The following is a 17,581-nucleotide window of genomic DNA, read 5'->3' as shown; positions in this document are numbered from 1 at the left end:
TTAGTACCAAAAAGCCGTCGGGAAACACTTTTCCAGGCGGCTCACTATAATCCAATGGCTGGCCACTTAGGTCACGAAAAGACGTTGAACCGCATAATGGCCCGTTTCTTTCGGCCGGGCATTCATGGTGATGTTCGCAAGTGGTGTGCGGCGTGCCGTGAATGTCAGTTGGTAAATCCACCGGCCACCCCAAAAGCGCCATTTCTCCCACTGCCACTGATCGAGATCCCCTTCGAGAGAATTGGCATGGATCTCATCCGACCAATAGAATGGACTGCACACGGCCATCGCTTTGTATTAGTTCTGGTGGACTATGCAACACGATATCTGGAAGCGGTGCCTCTAACAACATCTCAGCATGTAGTGTTGCGGAGGCACTCTTCAAAATTATCTCCCGAGTGGGGATTCCAAAGGAAATCCTCAATGACCAAGGCACAGCATTCATGTCACGTACACTTCGTGAACTCTGAGTTATTAGGTATTAAGTCGATTCGCACCAGTGTTTATCACCGCAAACCGATGGGTTGGTCGAACGATTTAATAAGACCTTAAAAAAATATGATTCGTAAGTTCGTACACGAAGATGCTAAAAACTGGGATAAGTGGCTCGAACCCCTGCTGTTTGCAGTACGAGAGGTCCCGCAAGCCTCCACCGGGTTTTCCCCGTTTGAGCTACTGTATGGGTGCCGGCCACGCGGCGTGCTTGACGTCATACGCGAAGCTTGGGAGGAAGGACCTTCGAATAGCAAAAACCAAATTCAATACGTTCTTGATCTTAGAGCAAAACTCCACACTTTGGGGCGGGTAACACAGGAGAATTTGCTCCAAGCGCAAGAACAGCAACGCCGACTGTACGACAGGGGCACTCGACTACGGGAATTCACACAGGGAGATAAGGTGCTCATATTGCTGCCCACCTCGAGCTCCAAATAACTCGCCAAGTGGCAAGGACCCTTTGAGGTCACACGACGAGTCGGAGATCTTGATTATGAGGTTAGGCATACGGATAGGAGAGGGGCATGTCAAATCTGCCACCTCAACCTCCTCAAACCATGGAGGGAGGCGGTACCTGTAGCCTTGGCGTCTGTAGTTCCGGAGAGGGTGGAACTCGGGCCAGAGGTATTTCCCAAATCAAGTTAATTCACCCCGGTCCCTTGCGGAGGCCACCTCTCATTGTCGCAGCTTACAGAGATTGCCAGGTTGCAAGCGGAATTCGCGGATGTGTTTTCACCACTACCCGGTCGCAAGAACCTCATAGAGCACCATATCGAGACCACCCCGGGGGTGGTGGTTTGTAGCCGCCCCTATCGTCTTCCTGAACACAAGAAAAAGATTGTTCAGGAAGAATTAGAGGCAATGCTCGAAATGGGCGTAATACAAGAGTCGCACAGCGATTGGGCCAGCCCAGTAGTTCTGGTACTAAAGAGCGACGGCTCGGTCCGCTTCTGTGTCGACCACCGGAAAGTGAACGCGTTGTCCAAATTTGACGCTTATCCAATGCCGCGAATTGACGAGTCGGTTGGGCGCGGTTCAATTTTACTCGATGCTGGACTTAACAAAGGGTTATTGGCAGATCCCTTTAACTCCAATGTCCTGAGAAAAGACGGCTTTTTCCACACCTTTTGGATTACACCAATTTGTGATGCTTCCATTCAGTTTGTTCGGAGCCCCGGCCACATTTCAGAGCCTTATGGACAAGATCCTCAGACCGCACACGGCATATGCCGCCACATATCTGGACGACATCATCATTTACAGTAATGATTGGCAGTGGCGTATGCAACATCTGAGGGCTGTCCTGAGAACACTGAGACAGGTGGGACTCATGGCCAACCCGAAGAAGTATGCAATTGGGCTGGTGGAAGTTAGGTATCTGGGATTCCACTTGGGTCATGGGCAGGTGCGTCCACAGGTTGATAAAACCGCAGCGATCGCAGCCTGTCCGGCGCCCAAGACCAAAAAGGGGGTAAGGCAGTTTTTGGGGCTGGCTGGCTACTACCGAAGGTTTGTGCCTAGTTATTCTGATGTCATCAGCCCGCTGACTGACCTTACTAAAAAGGGGGCTCCCGATCCGGTCCAGTGGACAGAGTCATGCCAACAGGCCTTCCTTAAGGTAAAATCCGCATTGTGTGTGTGGGGGGCCGTTTTTACATGCACCTGACTTCTCTCTCCCCTTTATTTTGCAGACTGATGCATCTGACAGGGGGCTGGGCATGTGCTCTCGCAGGAGGTGGGGGGGGGGGGGAATGGCCAGTGCTGTTTATTAGTCGCAAGCTCTCCTTCAGGAAGACAAAATATAGTACCATCGAGAAGGAGTGTCTTGCGATTAAGTGGGCTGTTCTGACCCTCCGCTACTACCTGCTGGGGCGGGCCTTTGCCCTCTGTTCTGATCACGCTCCTCTGCACTGGCTCCACCACATGAAGGAGACTAACGCGTGGATCACCTGTTGGTATCTGGCTCTCCAGCCCTTTAAGTTCAAGGTGATCCACAGACCGGGGGCATAGATGGCATGGGGGGCGTGGTCATGTGTCGGTCTGCGGGAGAGTGGTAAGGCTCGTCACCTGGCTCATAATTATCTCTAACACCTGTCTCTCATTATAGTGATGGCGGAGGGAGACTTAAAAGGCACGCCAGAGCATCAGAGAGGGAGAGAGAGTGACCTACAAATCCAGAGACAGCCACGAGTGTTTTTTGTTTATTATTTACTCTGTATCGACGGTTACCGTCGATTGTGTGCGTGAAGCTGAGAATTAAAAAGACTGACCTTGAATCTGCTTCGCTGTCTCCTGACTCCTCCATTGCCCCGAACTAAGAACTTGTTACATGCGCTTTGCGCCACTTCATTAACATACAATACACTTACAGTTTGCATGCATGCACCCACAGATAGCGTAAACACTCCCACCCACACCCACTTGCGCTTTGCTTTCTCACGAATATTGGATAAGATGTAGCGCAGCACTGCGCAGCACGTTTAGCGCTGCACCTAGCGTGTTCACAAAATTAGAGCCCTACGTGTCCTAAATTATTGGTAGTAATGATGCCACAACTGAGGGACTGTCATCATTTGTGAAAAAAATAAAAAATATTCAAATCATTTTCACACAATAAATATGTAAACATTTTTCTCTTTGTTTAGATTATCTTAGTATTAAAAATGAATGGATTTTCATATTTTAATATTGAAAGTCTAGGTCCAATTCAAAAATAAAAAATGAAGGCTTAGTTTCCAAGACATTTTAATGTGATGTTCATATAACAAAAAAGAAAAACAAAATTTAAATCTGTGATCTTTATTACAAATCAACCCCTGAGATATAATAGTGCCCGTAGTTGAAGAAACACCCGTACTTGTAAGTTACTTACAACACTGCAATTCGCACTGTAGAACAGGGACTGAAAACTGTACGCCCACCCTCTGCACCTTTTAAATAAGAACATTCATTAAATCATCCACAATAATTAATAAACAAAGACATAAATCCAATCTGCTGAAATCAAAATTTTTACATTTGTCAGCACCTACTGTCACTATTCTTTGTTTCCTTACCTGGATGCAAACACACACTTCACACGCACTTCTAGCCAAGTTGAAAGCTGTGTGCTTCATGCTGTCCTAGGAAACAAATAAGAACTGCTGTAACATCAAACAAGTTTAAACATGAGTACCATTGTGCTCTGACTTTTTCCTTTGAACAGACCCCTTTCTTTGTCATGTCACTAGGTACAAATACAAGTGTTTTCTTTGACAAGGGAATTGCCTTCACTGGAAACCTCCAGGCATAGTGTACTAAGTTAAACAGGAAGGCCCCAAATAACAAAATTACAAAGAAATTACATGTACATTTGCCCTGAGTAATCAGAGCTGATTCAATGTGCTGTTACTTGTGTTTTTCTTACCACAGATATGATTTGTGATATATTTCTCTCCATTTGTTTGCACTGAGAGGATGGTTTTGTCTCACAGAGGGCAACAGAAAAGTTGGCTTTAACCCAAGATGATATCTCTGCCCAGTGCTGACCATCCCTGGATGCAAACTTCGCTCTCCAAACTTTAAAATATTACAGGATGTTTAACTAAGGAAGCCTTCATACAGTTAGTAACATATTTGCTAAAAGTGTAGTACTCATGTACCTGTGAAATTCCTTTTGGCGAAAGGACACTTTATCCATGTCTCGACATCAGTGGTAAACTAGAAATATATATAATAATAATGTGATTCATGACCATGTTTACATGCAAATCATTTTTCCAGATAAGGCCCATATTCTGGTTAAGCCTTTATTCAGAAAAAAGACATTTACATGTTTCACAGCTATTGGAATATTCCTGTAAACATGTAATCAGCATATTCAGAATCAATGAAGACTTGCACATTCTTTTCCTGCTATGCTCTTCATGACATACTGGAGATGCTGTTGTCATTTATTATGCTGCATTAGCAATTTTGGACAGTTGTTTAATCAAATCATTAATTATCAATTATCATGTCCTGAACTATAAGACACAAAAGTTTGATGAACTGCTGAATGTTCTGTTGGTCATGACATTTATTTTAATGTTTGTAAAAAAAGTAAAAAGATTGTATTTTCAAAAATGTATTTCTTCAGTAGTTTGGTTTTCGCAACTGTCTGTATCTAATATCACCCAGAATTAATTTGTTTGGACATGTGCAGATATAAATGGATGTTCAGTTACGGTGGATATTCTGAAAAATGTGTTTACATGGCTCAAACTTCAGATTTATATAAGCATATGGCAGCTATCTTATTCAGATTTCTAGAGACCAGAATATTGCCTTAATCTGGTTATGCCAATCAGGTTAATGTGTTTAAATGATGCTTACATAATCTGAATATGAACTAATTCTGATTATTGTCAGAATATTCATGTGTATGTAAATACAAACAAAATCAATTTTCTGCCTATAGCGCTGTTCAGTCATGACATCAAGCAGTTGTAAGCCAACCCGGCAGGGTAATTCGCCATGGGATTGCTATAGATTTCCTAATGGATTTTTAGAATTCTAATGGATAATTTAGAATAAAAGACTTCCAGGTTTTGTTCCAAAACTTAAATTACATACAGTCATACCTCAAACATGAATTCTGAAACTGTTATATGCTTTTAAAATAGAAGTTGCTAACAAGTTGCTACATAAAGACTACAAAGGTTGTCTGATTTGTCAAGCACATAAACTTCATTGTGGTAGTTGTAGCAACTTGTTAGCAACTTTTTTTAAACACAGTGGCTTCAAAGGTCATGTTTGGGGTATGACTGTGTGAAATTTATGTTTTAGAACAAAACCTTGAAAATTCCATTGGAAATAAGCCAAATGAACAGCTCTATTATGTTATGTCTTTAGACTAGCTGCATCTTAAACAATAGTTCAGGGGACCACTTGAAGGAGATGTGGTGCCATAAAGAACACTCAACCTTCGTGCAAAGCATAGGGTGTGGATCCACGGAAGAGAATATCACCTGAGGTAAAAACAATAAGAAATGATTAAAGGGTTTCTAACAATCAACATGCTGAACTGTAAATGTAAGATCAAGGAACAAAGGATCGGGGGCGAAGAGCTCATACTTTTTGTCCTTCAGAATAGAATGCATTTCCAAGGTCCCGGCAGCTATTCCCTCCATCAGCATGGCAAAGAGAAACAGACACTTTGACAGGACACAACGGCTCCCATTTTAATTCTTCCTTGTATGGGTCATAGGTTATCCCAGACCACAACTCCTCCAAATCTGTAACAGAAAAACATTTAATCATAATATAGCTATTTGACACACTATAAAATTGTTTTGTTGGACAACCTAAAAAAAAATTTGATTCATGAGGTAACGTAAATATTAGTAAAAAAAAAATATATAAAAATTTAATCCAACTACATCATCCTGACAATACTTTTTATGGGTTAGATCAAGTAGAAATAGATCCTTGAGGTAATAGTTACAGGTTACCAATTTTTTGAGTTTTAGAATTCCCAATTTCATTTCAAAATCATAACACGTTCAATACATAGCATCTGTACACTCTAATAAATGTTGGAGTAACCTAAAAAGTGCCTCATGTGGTAACATCAAAATTAACCAGTTTTATTCAAGTCAAAATAATATTTAATTTGACCAATTCAACCTAAATACATAATTTGTCAGGATTGTGATGAGGGAAGGACTCAAACGCAGAAGGCAATTCAATAGGCTTTATTTTAAAATAAACAAAATACAAACCAAAAACTCTCATAATGGAGATAAATTAATCAAAACAGAGAAACTGAAAAAAAAAAAAAAACTTGCAGCAAACAACAATGACCAACCAAATCAGAAATCAGAGCTAAACAGACCGAGAAGCAAGGACCAACACACAAAACAATCTGGCATAGGACAGAACACAAGAAGAGCATAAATAGAGGAGAAAACAAGAAGATAACGAGGAGGGCAGGTGCAACAAATAAACTAATAATCAGACAGATGGGGGAGGGGGGGGGCACTAAGGGCAGAACCCTTACATAATTCTCTGACTTAACCTTAAATTACATGCCTTGATACACCATATGTGTATCAGATACATGCATGTGAAACAGGATGAGATTTGAGAGCTACAGCTACAGTTTTTCAGTGAATTTTCCGTGAATGACGATTTTGGTTTTTTCCTCATGCAAAGCTCTTGTATGGCTTTTAAACAATTGGAATGCAGTACATGAGTAGCATGGACCAGTTTTATGATACTTTCATAGTATATTTTTGTGATTTTGGAGCACGACAGCCTCAGCCCCATTCACTTTCATTGCTTGGCAAAGAGCAACATGGACAAAACAACTCTTCTGTGTTCCATGGAAGAAAGAAAATAAAACAGGTGAATTACAATTTTCCTTTTATTAAAGCTACACTGGCTGTGTCTCGTTTGGAAGGCTGCGTCCTCCGGTGGTCACATTTGTCGGCCGCATACGTCATCAAGGCTGTCTTGTTTAATAAAAGCGAGTAGGACACTTCAAATGCAGCCTTCAAATGCGTCCTTCTTTCACGGGAATTCGGAGGATGCATGAGGTGTATCCTTCGTGGGCACTCACAACCCACAATACTTTGCTTCAACAGAAATGTCTAAAACAAAATAACGCCAATTTGCCGGTAAATATGATGTTCAAATGCAAGTAATGTTAATTCCCAAGTTGAAGTACCTCAGTAGATGGGTGCAGAGTATATAATATGTATAATTATATTAATATATAATTAAAATAAAGCATTAGACTAAAAGTACACCTGTAAAATCTATTTTCTCTTTACATCTTTATAACTCTCCTAAAATTTACCTCATACATTCAGAGGGACTTTGTTCCCTTCTCACTCAAAGCGCTCGCGCTTGTTAAAGTGAGGCGTGCAGTCATAGCAACCATGTTACGTTCTATTTCCGTTTGTCCTACGAAGGCCGTCTCGTTTAAACAAGACTTGTTTAAAGGAGGACGCTTGGTATACTGCAGCCTTCAAAGGATGTATCCTACCTAGCACGCAGCCTACGAAACGAGACACAGCTACTATGTAACTTTTGGCCCTCTAGCAGTTTAAGCATAGAACTGCAAGTTACTTGCAGAGGAACATTGTCTTGGTAATTACGTGAGCTGGGCTTTGGCTCTGCTCTTTTGCGCAGATGAATCTGATGGTTTGAGGAGTACCGGTGTAACCATGGTTACAGGTGATCAACTTATCAGAGCAAATGTCACTAATGACAACAAAACTCCTCTAAAAAAAAAAAAGAACATTTAAATAAATAACAAAAGGAAGAAAAAGACAGATATTCAAAAAATCTGTCTCATTAGCAGGTAAGTAGCATATCTTCCGCTGTTGTTTTGACTCATTAAAAACAATTGTTTCAAAATAAATAATGTTACAAAAGTTAGGCAATGCTGACATTAGACAATGATTGCTAGTCATATCAGATAAAGTCAAATGGTGGCAAATATTATAACTTAGCTAGCAGGCAAATAGACCAAGGTAGTAACTGGTTTAGAGATTGGCATTGTTACCAGCATAAAGTTAATTTTGTTCCCATTGTCCTTACTCCAAAATGAAATCAAGTACTGCAGTACCACAATCCATAACAAAATGCCCCATTAGAGTGGCTAACGCTATCTAACAAACTACCATGCTAAGAGAGCTCCCTGGCTAACTATCGGTCCAATAAAATATCTTACCTCTCGAGCAAGGAAAAGCCATCTCTGGGTCGGTTTTAAATCCTTTAAGATGTCGGAATTGTCGCCACCTCTGAAAAAGCCAATCCGATGTTGTTTCGTGTTTTAATATTACAGACTCCGTCGCTTTCCCTTGTTGCTTCTTTATTTTGAAAATGGGTGATTCCCCAGAGGGTTGCCTTTTTGAATGATCCATGGTTAATGTTGTTCATGTGTTGTGGCAACAAGCTTTCAGCTTCAAACTACTACCAATCCTATTACTACACATAAAGACCTTTTTCACGCAAGCGCCATCTTTGATTTTTAATGGAAATGATAATGAGGCTGTGAGGGATAGACTTACCATCTCTTCAATGAGCTGTACTGCAGTTTAAAGGTTTAATGTGTTTTTGGATCATTCCACGGACAAACCATTGATAAAATATCTGTCCATGGACATTTAGTATACAAAGAACTTAATTCCCATTAAAAATCAAAGATGCCGCTAGCGTGAATAAGGCCTACACATGTGCTGTAGCAGCTCCGGACCTTCTTTTCTTTATTTACGGACATGACGTAAACACGCACAGACGAATGACTGGCCAAATCCATCCCGACAGCTCTAAAATATAAATTATTATAGGCTTACCATAGTGAATTGGGGTAAGGCAAATAGATGGTTTGGAAGACAGATTGTTGGTGTGCTTGCTCATTAAATAAATTTTGTACATTTCTAAAAATAAAAAAACCCATCTTACATAGTGTAGCTTTAATTATTGCACTACCTTTTTAATTAATTATTTCAAGTGATTCAGTCACATTAAATACAATTTTGCACTTAAAACCAGTTAAATTTACAGAAGACCATCTTTTTCAGAGTTTCAACAAGTTCTTAAGCTCCACAAATGAGTCTGTTATGATCAACAGATGGCAATAATGCAATTTGGAATGATATCCGCCAGGACAAATATGCTTCCTCTGCAAACATGCACAAGTGCTAACTGGTACCAATAAACCTAGTACAGATACAGTCCAACATAGCACTGAAAAATGTAAGTCATGAGCCTGCGTATAAAATTAAATTAGGTATAACCACATAATGCATTGTTATGCATTGTGTTATGACAGATTTTTTTTTTTTTATATATATAGCAAGTGTCACTCACTATTTCTGAATGGACACACTTGAACTCTCCTTGCATCAACTCTGGCAGGCCAGCCCTGAAATGTATCAGAGTGAAGATGAATAGTACCACTGTCTATCAGTAGGGATGTGTGTATAGAAGCAAATTATTCATATAAGAAAGTTTTGATACCTCAATGCACAAACAGGGTAGGGCTTTGGAATACTGAAAAGATACACTTCTGTGTACATTTGGTGGTTTGATCTGAAACACATGCAAAACATGAAAGGATACAATGAAGCAGTGTCAAGGTCTTTAAAGAATTCCAGGGAACAGTATTCGGTTCTTACCATTTTATGTGTCCCTTCCGCTGCACAAATTGCACTACGTTTATGGCAGAGCCTGAGATTATAATCTGTGTCTTCAGGAGCATGAGTCACTGACACCGTTATCTCCCTCCTGGATTTATCTACAGTATACACCAGCTTTCCAGCTACAATGATAACATACATTAAGGCTTTATCTATCATAAAACATAATTCAATGAATATTGTGACATTATAATGAATACATTTACTGATGCACTCTGCAATTTCATCTCCGATGCCTTCATGACTGCATTCTGACAATAAAAACAAAAAGGCAATAAACGTTAATATTAGGTGTGGCTACACTGTGCATATATGCTTTATGTGTGGAATGCTGATAAATGCATTTAATGAGAAACATGCTCTATGTTACAGCTGGACAGAAACACAAACACACAGTACTGATACCGGGAACAAGGTGTCTTTGTATCCACATGGCCTTACAGTAGTTTGGAATCGTTTTGAGAGTTACAAATAAATGCTGTCCAGGTCTAACAGGGACACACTTAAACTGCACATCCACCTAGAGATAGAAACAAAACATGCCAGAGTAAACCGTTTTTGACAACCATACAAGGCAGGAGATGATATCTTAAGCTACAATGACAGATGCTCATGAGTGCTTAATACGCGTAACAGGTGTGTTTTTACAGTGTAACCTCTGATCAGGCAATGATATATTTTTACCTGTTTTCCTGTTTCATTTCCACCGGCAACTTGGCCAAATTTATAAATCTGACAATGTCCCATCATCCCCGCAGAGTCGGCACACACTGAAACTCCACGGATCTCATCTGGAAAACAGAGAATAAACCATTAAAAAGCAACAAAACATTCAAACATCCATTTTATGGGTGGTTTGAGGTCATGATGGCTACATGTTAGGATAAATCAACAAGGTTGTTACTATTAAGGCACGTTTTACGGTCAGTTAATGTCACACTTTCCACTTATACATTTTTTAATTATAGTTATTATACTAAATACTTAATGTTGAAAAAACAGAGTTGTTAAAGATTATGTTTTTAAAAGGTGTTGGGAATACTGCGTTAATTATTTACTTCAGTATTTTGGTTAATTGTAACAATGAAGGAAGAACTCTTTAGGCTTATCAATGTAATCATGTAACAACATAACAGCATGACAAATGTAATTAAATAGATCATACTGCATGTTGACCACAGTGTCATTATATAACCAGTATGTATTCAGGTAGTTGATGCATAAAATACATTATCTTTGAGCTTTTTTTCAAGATTGTAGGTTAAACTCCTGCATGACAAATGTATAAGTAAAAATATTTTAGGTGCTGTGACTGGTCACAATTTCTTTTAAATGTTTGCCATTTTTAATCACCTTTTTCACCTTCACTAATTACAGGGTATCTGCAGGTTCGAAGGAATGAAATTTAAGACTTTTTAAGGCCAAATGTAAGACCACTTTCGCAATAAAAAAAAAAACACATTAATTAATTAGCTGGTAAATTCAAAACCACTGAGGCTACTTGAATGTCTCTAGACATGTGTTATATATATATATATATTTGTTTTTTTTTTTTTATTGTGCATTTATGTGTTAATAAATTAATCCAACATTAAAACTCTAAATGAAATCATTAAGAATGCATGTAGCCTAAAGTATGTAGCCTATATTGTGACCCTTCTCTTTAATCACTTGCTTTCCAGCAAGACCAAGATGTGACGCAATAGACCAATGCTTTGACAACGTCACCACTTATGTCAAACACGGAAGTAGTGGCAAAAACCATGCGCACATTTTTTTTTTTATTGAATTACATTGTTGAAAAATTATTCCGAGGGCTCTAGTTGACTGCTGTGGCTTCAAGATCATCAACAGAGCTGACTGGACTGGGGAGATCATTTCAACTCACAACTCTGCAGCATAAATTTATAGTGAACATGATTACATGTTTGTTATTAACTCATATCATTATAGTAATTGTATCACTAAGAATATGTTTGTATTTATGGTGGTTTTGTGTCATACTTTTGTTTAATCCTCTAATCTGTCAAATCTAACACAACAATCATTTTTGTAAATAAGAAGATTGGTCTATAGACCTTATTCACAGCGCCATGTTTGATTTTTAATGGGAATGGAATCAAAGCTGTGAGGGATAGACTTATCATCTCTTCAATGGCATGCACGGTGTAAATCTGTAAAAAGCTCCAATATCCCATCTGATTTTCCACAACTCATGTTGTCTGGAGTTTTTTTGTCTACTGAGTGTCCTTGAAAATATATTTCTTTAATGTTTTGTCTGTGGAACGATCCAAAAACACTTTAAACTGCAGTGCATCTCATCAAAGAGACTGTAAGTGTATCCCTCACAGCCTTGTTGTCATTGGCATTAAAAATCAAAGATATCGCTGCTGTGAATAAGGTCTAGCATGTGCTGAAGAACATTTATATTTTTTTTCTTGGCAGATACCTTTAACAAATAATTTAACAGGTAGTTAAAGGGCAGTTCATTTAAAAATGAAATTTCTGTCATCACTGCTCACCCTTGAGTCTGTATGAATTTTTCTCTGCCATGGAACAAAAATGGAGATGTTAAGCAAGGTGCAGCCCTAGATCTAGAGAGATGAGATATAACAGGTGTAACTCTGCAGCTGAGTAGTTCTGTTAGCTTTACAATTATTGTCAAAGGTTGTGTAAAATAAGGAAGTGCAACGATTTGAATGTGTCTCCTCTATTCACGCTCCAAAAATGAATACCTCAGCAAACAAAATGTAAGTATTTTTGTAATTTATTTAAGATATTTAAGACTTTTTAAGGCCTTAAATTTTAAAAAGTACATTTAAGACTTTTTAAGGACCCACAGATACCCTGTAATTATATTAAATGGTGCTATATGACCTCGGTCTGACAGCCTTCTCCTTTCTGTTGTCTGTTAATGTGTTAATGTGTTTCTGTCTTGTGTTTGAGCGCATGGCTCTGTTGTGTTTTCTGTCTGCCATGCGCTCTCCTTACTCTGCCTGCTTGTTTCCTCTTGCCACGCCTCCTCCGGCATGTTGATTGTCTGCCTGAACCTGTCCCTCATGTATGTTCCTCTATATATTGTGCCTTCTTTCCTCTTGTGTTTGTCGAATTGTTTTGTTAGTAAATTTGTTTGTTCCTGTTCCAGTCTTGTTCCTGTTCCCGGTCAGTCCTAGTTATTTGTCTTTATTCTAGTTTATGTTTTGGTTTGTTTTTTCTCCCCCGTGAGAGTTTTGTGTTGCCTGTTTGTTTTCTGTTGTTTTAATAAATATATTTACTTTCCCTCATTCTTGTGCTTGGGTCCTCCTTCCTGCTAAGCATTCCATGACACAAAACTGCATGCATAATAATCAAAGAATCAGCAAAACACAGTTTAAAATAGTTTTAGATCAAGTATAATATATCACTCATTGTTGGGTAGCAATAGATTACATGTAATCTGGATTACTGTATGTAATCAGATTGCAAAAAAACAAGTCCTTGTAATTTGATAACATTACAGTTTTAAATGTGCATAATGAGAATACATCGAACTTATAATTGAATTACATGATTACATACAGATGATTACATTACCTGTCAGATTTGAATTTATGTTTACTAATGTGAACGTGTGTAAATTGGTAACATAGAACACTTAAAAAATTATTTTCATCAAAACATGCAATAAGTAATTGAAAAGTAAGATTAGATTACCTAAATAGTGTAATATAAAAGATTGTGTTACTGATTTCAATTTTAGTTGTGTAATTTGTAAACAGTGCAGTTTCAGAAGTAATCTACCCAACACTGGTCACACTGAAGGACATTTCAACTACCTAAAAGGATTTTATATACCTGTTCATTAGTTACAATAATACATAAATACTTCATATTACTATAGTTTCTTTCTTTACTTTTAACTATTTTCACATTTCTGCAACACAAAAGGGCTGCCTGTGGGTATTTTTTTAATTGAAGATTGTTTGTACATTTTTAATGTGAAATGAATGAAACACACCGGTAATATTCACTGAGGTTGCAATTCTGAGTTGCAGTGAACATGTTCTCCCCTCACATCCCAATACAGTGGACAGAGTCACATTAGAGAATACGGTGCTGTTAACAGGTTGATTCTTGCAGTGAGACACTGACAGTGGAGCTATAAGATATACAATATGTTAGATAGATAGATAGATAGATAGATAGATAAATAATTTCTGCAAGACTCCTACTGTACTTACAGTAAGCTCTTTGTTTACAGTGTAGTTCCTGTTGGAGGAAATCAAAATGATTTAATGTTATTTTAAGCACTATGCTGAGTCATGGTAGTAGAGCAGCCTACTGTTTCATTAATGTACTGTGTCAAAGTCCAGAAACTGCTTTATCATCCAACAGGAAATATAAACATAAGGATGGTGTAGCAAGGGGTTTCCCCATTCCTGGCACCTAAGACAGTTCCTGGTTACACAGTGCAAATAAAACATGGCTGTCAGAAATATGATGTCTGTCAATCTAGTGTATTCTCATATCCAACAGACCTTTTTCATACTCTGGGTTTTGGAAAGCAGAAGTAAACGTTTGCAGGGTAAACTTCGACAGCGGTGAATGGAGGTGAATGGGAGATCACAGCAAATATTATTTTTACTTACCCATTTGCTCCAAGAGCAAAAGAAAAAATCCACTATTACGTTTGAATGACTTTCCAGAAGAATAAAAAAATAGAGAGCGGTAAATTAAGACAGTCTGCTGGGAGAAAATGCCAAATTTACTGTCACTCTCTCAGCAGCTGTAATATAAAAACCCTCACAGCTGTGGAAATTCATTTTGTTAAACTAATTTGCAGGTGATATAACACAAAGAATAATGCTATAAATGTACACTCAATATAAAAAAATAAAATAAAAATAAATTATAATATGAAAAAAACTGTGGGATTTATGCTGCTAAATAAGGCGAAAACGTGTCATCACAGTCTGTGAAAAAGGTCTATTACATTTATCAGCTGAGCAGGAAGAGTAACACATTTATTGACCTAGATCAGTGAGAGTAGGTTATTTGCATTTGACTGGATCTGTAACAATGAGATGCAGCTTAAATTCCTTATATTACATAAGGTGCAAGGTTTCACTGTTACAGCTAAGATAATGCCATCTTCACTTATAAAATGCACCGAATCCATCACTACTTATTATGGCATAAAACACAACATTTGCACAACAGTGTCATAATTAAGTTACACATTTCCATATGCAAATGAGCCCTGTTAAAAGCATCACTGTCCACTTGCAAATTTCCTTTGATTCTATTTATCAATTTTACACAACTCAAATGTAATGTTTTTCTTCTGGCAACCTGGGCAAAATAGTCCAGCATCGTTTGGAAGCATATGAAAGTATTGGTTAATATTAATATTATAAATAAGACTGCTGCAGTGAGCAAGGGCTGATCATCAGTGCAACAGATCTAAAATCTATTGAAATGCTTTCAAATCGATTTAATTTGTAAAATCTCAAAAAAATTTGTCACCTGCAGTTTTACCTTTAAAGAGATATTTCTACCTGACCTAACTCTTAAAATGAGTTTTGTTGGTGTAACAATGTATTCAGGTTAATTAAGTAATAAAGTAGTAGTAAATAATATTTCCCAAAGAGAAATCTGATCTATGTCCATAAATGAACATTATTTTAAAATTATAATTCATATTATAATAATTCATATATGTACTTTACTTATTCAAACTCCACTTGTATTTGAGAAAATATATTACATATATGAAAATGAACAGTTTTGTAGTATATTAAAATAAATGTTCCATATATATGACTTTTCTTTTTTTTATCAGTGTAAACCCTAAATGAACATATTTCATCAATGTGTTTAACATAATTGCCATATATCAGATTTCTTTATGGGTTTGACTTGAATCAAAATCGTTGATTCAGATGTTACCACAACTACAAATAAACAAAAACTATACATTATAAATGATATATTTACCTCAGAACAACGCCATGCACAGTCTTGGTTCCTCTCAATTCGGTCCATGTTGATCTGAAGGATCTGAAGGATGAGCAGCAGCAGAAGTAGCAGAAGGTGTTTCATGTTCGGTCAGTGTTGGTGAGCTGAAGCTCTGGTACAAACCTGTTCACTTGTTCTGAGTGACTTCCTGTTACCAACAGCATGAATATCAACCGGGCATTGACATGCAGTATGGGGGGAACTGCTCCCGCCCCTAAAACTTAACTGAATGTTGAAGGAGTTGAAGAGGGAAATACTGGAAATACTCAGACTGTAAATCCTTAAGGGCATTTGGTAGAGTATTTCAAATGTAGAGCAGCTTCATGTTCCTCTTCCTTGTATCTATAAATTTTCCATTGCAGTATACTCAGAGGCGATCCTAGGGATTCTGGGGTCCCTAGGCAACAACAAAAAAAGCAGGCCCTTCTGAATGCCCCAACACACACACACCCCACAAACATCCTTTTATAACACTAACCATTTTATCAAACAGAACATTTGCAGTAAGCTATATTTAAAATGAACGTATATTAAATTCATGCAATAATAGAAAAATGTTTAAAGTGCACATTGTAATACAAAAATCTTTTAAAAAATACATTCAAAGTGCACTCAGAACTCCTTTTTCACAATTTAACAGCACACAGCATCACTTGACACTTAGCCATAGTACAGGACATCTGATATTATTAAAGAGATCTGACTGCCTTCTGTTGTTGTGGTGATGCTGCTAGGGAGTGGTGTGGCCTCTTTCTCTTTATGAGGTGTTGATGTGATGGAAGTACCTGCTGTTGTGGTACTGCTGATGGCACTGCTGGATGTGTGAAGATCCTCTTCATCATGAGCAGAGGAGGAGGCTGTACTGGGAGTCCATGGAACTGCTAAATAATTTAAGTAAATAATTATATACATTCAGATATTAGTAAATAAGTATGTACATTCAGACATTCAGATACATTTAGCTTGAATATTCTCATTGTAACACACAGAATTATGTTAAATAATTTTTAAGAGAAGGCCATATTGATATCAATAATACCACATTGTGATACATTGAATTCACATTCAATATGTGTTTGTCTGGGGTGTTGTAAAGACTTCAGTAATGCTCTTAGAGAGAGAAAAGTAAACATGGAGCATTTAAGATACTATCTTTCACTTACAAGCATTCATTTTTGTAACATACAGTATAGGTATATTGGTCAATGCCATCTCACAACCACTCTTTTCATGAAAAATAAATGATATAATCCAGTGATTCTCAATCTTTTTGACTCCAAGTCCCCACATTGTCAGAAAATATTCAAAGGCCCCCCATGTAGGCTTTTAGATATTAATATTATAAGATATATCTATTATAAGATATTTCCTTAAAACTTGTGATTCCAGAAATTTCTAGAACTGTTCTTCATAAAAAGCAAGCTGTTGAAGAAAGTTATTACATTTGAGCATTTTCAGTAAATTGGATTATAATAATTATATAAAAATTATAATAATCTAGCATATTTTAAATAATTGTAAGAGATCTTGAGGCCCCACTGGAAGTGTTCTGAGGCCCCCTAGTGGGTCCCGACCCCCTGGTTGAGAACCACTGATCGAATCCATAGTAAGTTGCTTATCTAAACTGGACAGAAAAAATAAACTATCTGTGATGTAATAATAACTCTCTTCTATATGTGCCCCTCTATTTCTGTACATATGTAACACACCATGAGAGTTGCATAATTTAGAGGAAAACTGAATGACAATCCAATCTTTTCTAAATAAATGTAAACATATAAGAATCCATAAAATTGTCTCTAAATGCACACATATTTGGATTACAACTTCTAATGGACGTTGTTTGTTGAAGCCTCACAGTGACAAAAAGATGGAGCACATCTGTTACTCTTAGCATGAGATGGAGTAGTGGAGCACAG

The 17,581-nt window shown here is 37.7% G+C and overlaps 1 protein-coding gene across 1 annotated transcript in view; it reads right to left on the bottom strand.

The window, feature by feature from the left end:
* LOC127437545 (putative interleukin-17 receptor E-like) overlaps nt 1-17,581 on the bottom strand; it is a 29,033-nt gene that overhangs the window by 5,132 nt on the left and 6,320 nt on the right. Inside the window, exons 2-18 of the mRNA XM_051692532.1 lie at nt 16,448-16,543; nt 15,642-16,059; nt 13,886-13,913; nt 13,663-13,803; nt 12,941-12,997; nt 10,350-10,456; nt 10,071-10,185; nt 9,872-9,916; nt 9,645-9,787; nt 9,487-9,558; nt 9,337-9,391; nt 5,590-5,750; nt 5,439-5,483; nt 4,137-4,194; nt 3,902-4,053; nt 3,552-3,617; nt 3,368-3,425 (exon numbers count right to left, since the gene is read on the bottom strand). Of these exons, the coding sequence (XP_051548492.1) occupies nt 3,368-3,425; nt 3,552-3,617; nt 3,902-4,053; nt 4,137-4,194; nt 5,439-5,483; nt 5,590-5,750; nt 9,337-9,391; nt 9,487-9,558; nt 9,645-9,787; nt 9,872-9,916; nt 10,071-10,185; nt 10,350-10,456; nt 12,941-12,997; nt 13,663-13,803; nt 13,886-13,913; nt 15,642-15,746 (1,408 nt within the window). The 5' untranslated portion in view covers nt 15,747-16,059; nt 16,448-16,543. The remainder of the gene's footprint in view (nt 1-3,367; nt 3,426-3,551; nt 3,618-3,901; nt 4,054-4,136; nt 4,195-5,438; nt 5,484-5,589; nt 5,751-9,336; nt 9,392-9,486; nt 9,559-9,644; nt 9,788-9,871; nt 9,917-10,070; nt 10,186-10,349; nt 10,457-12,940; nt 12,998-13,662; nt 13,804-13,885; nt 13,914-15,641; nt 16,060-16,447; nt 16,544-17,581) is intronic.

The sequence above is a fragment of the Myxocyprinus asiaticus genome, chromosome 48, assembly GCF_019703515.2.
Source record: "Myxocyprinus asiaticus isolate MX2 ecotype Aquarium Trade chromosome 48, UBuf_Myxa_2, whole genome shotgun sequence".
NCBI lineage: Eukaryota > Metazoa > Chordata > Actinopteri > Cypriniformes > Catostomidae > Myxocyprinus > Myxocyprinus asiaticus.
This window is presented reverse-complemented; position numbering and strand designations above follow the sequence as displayed.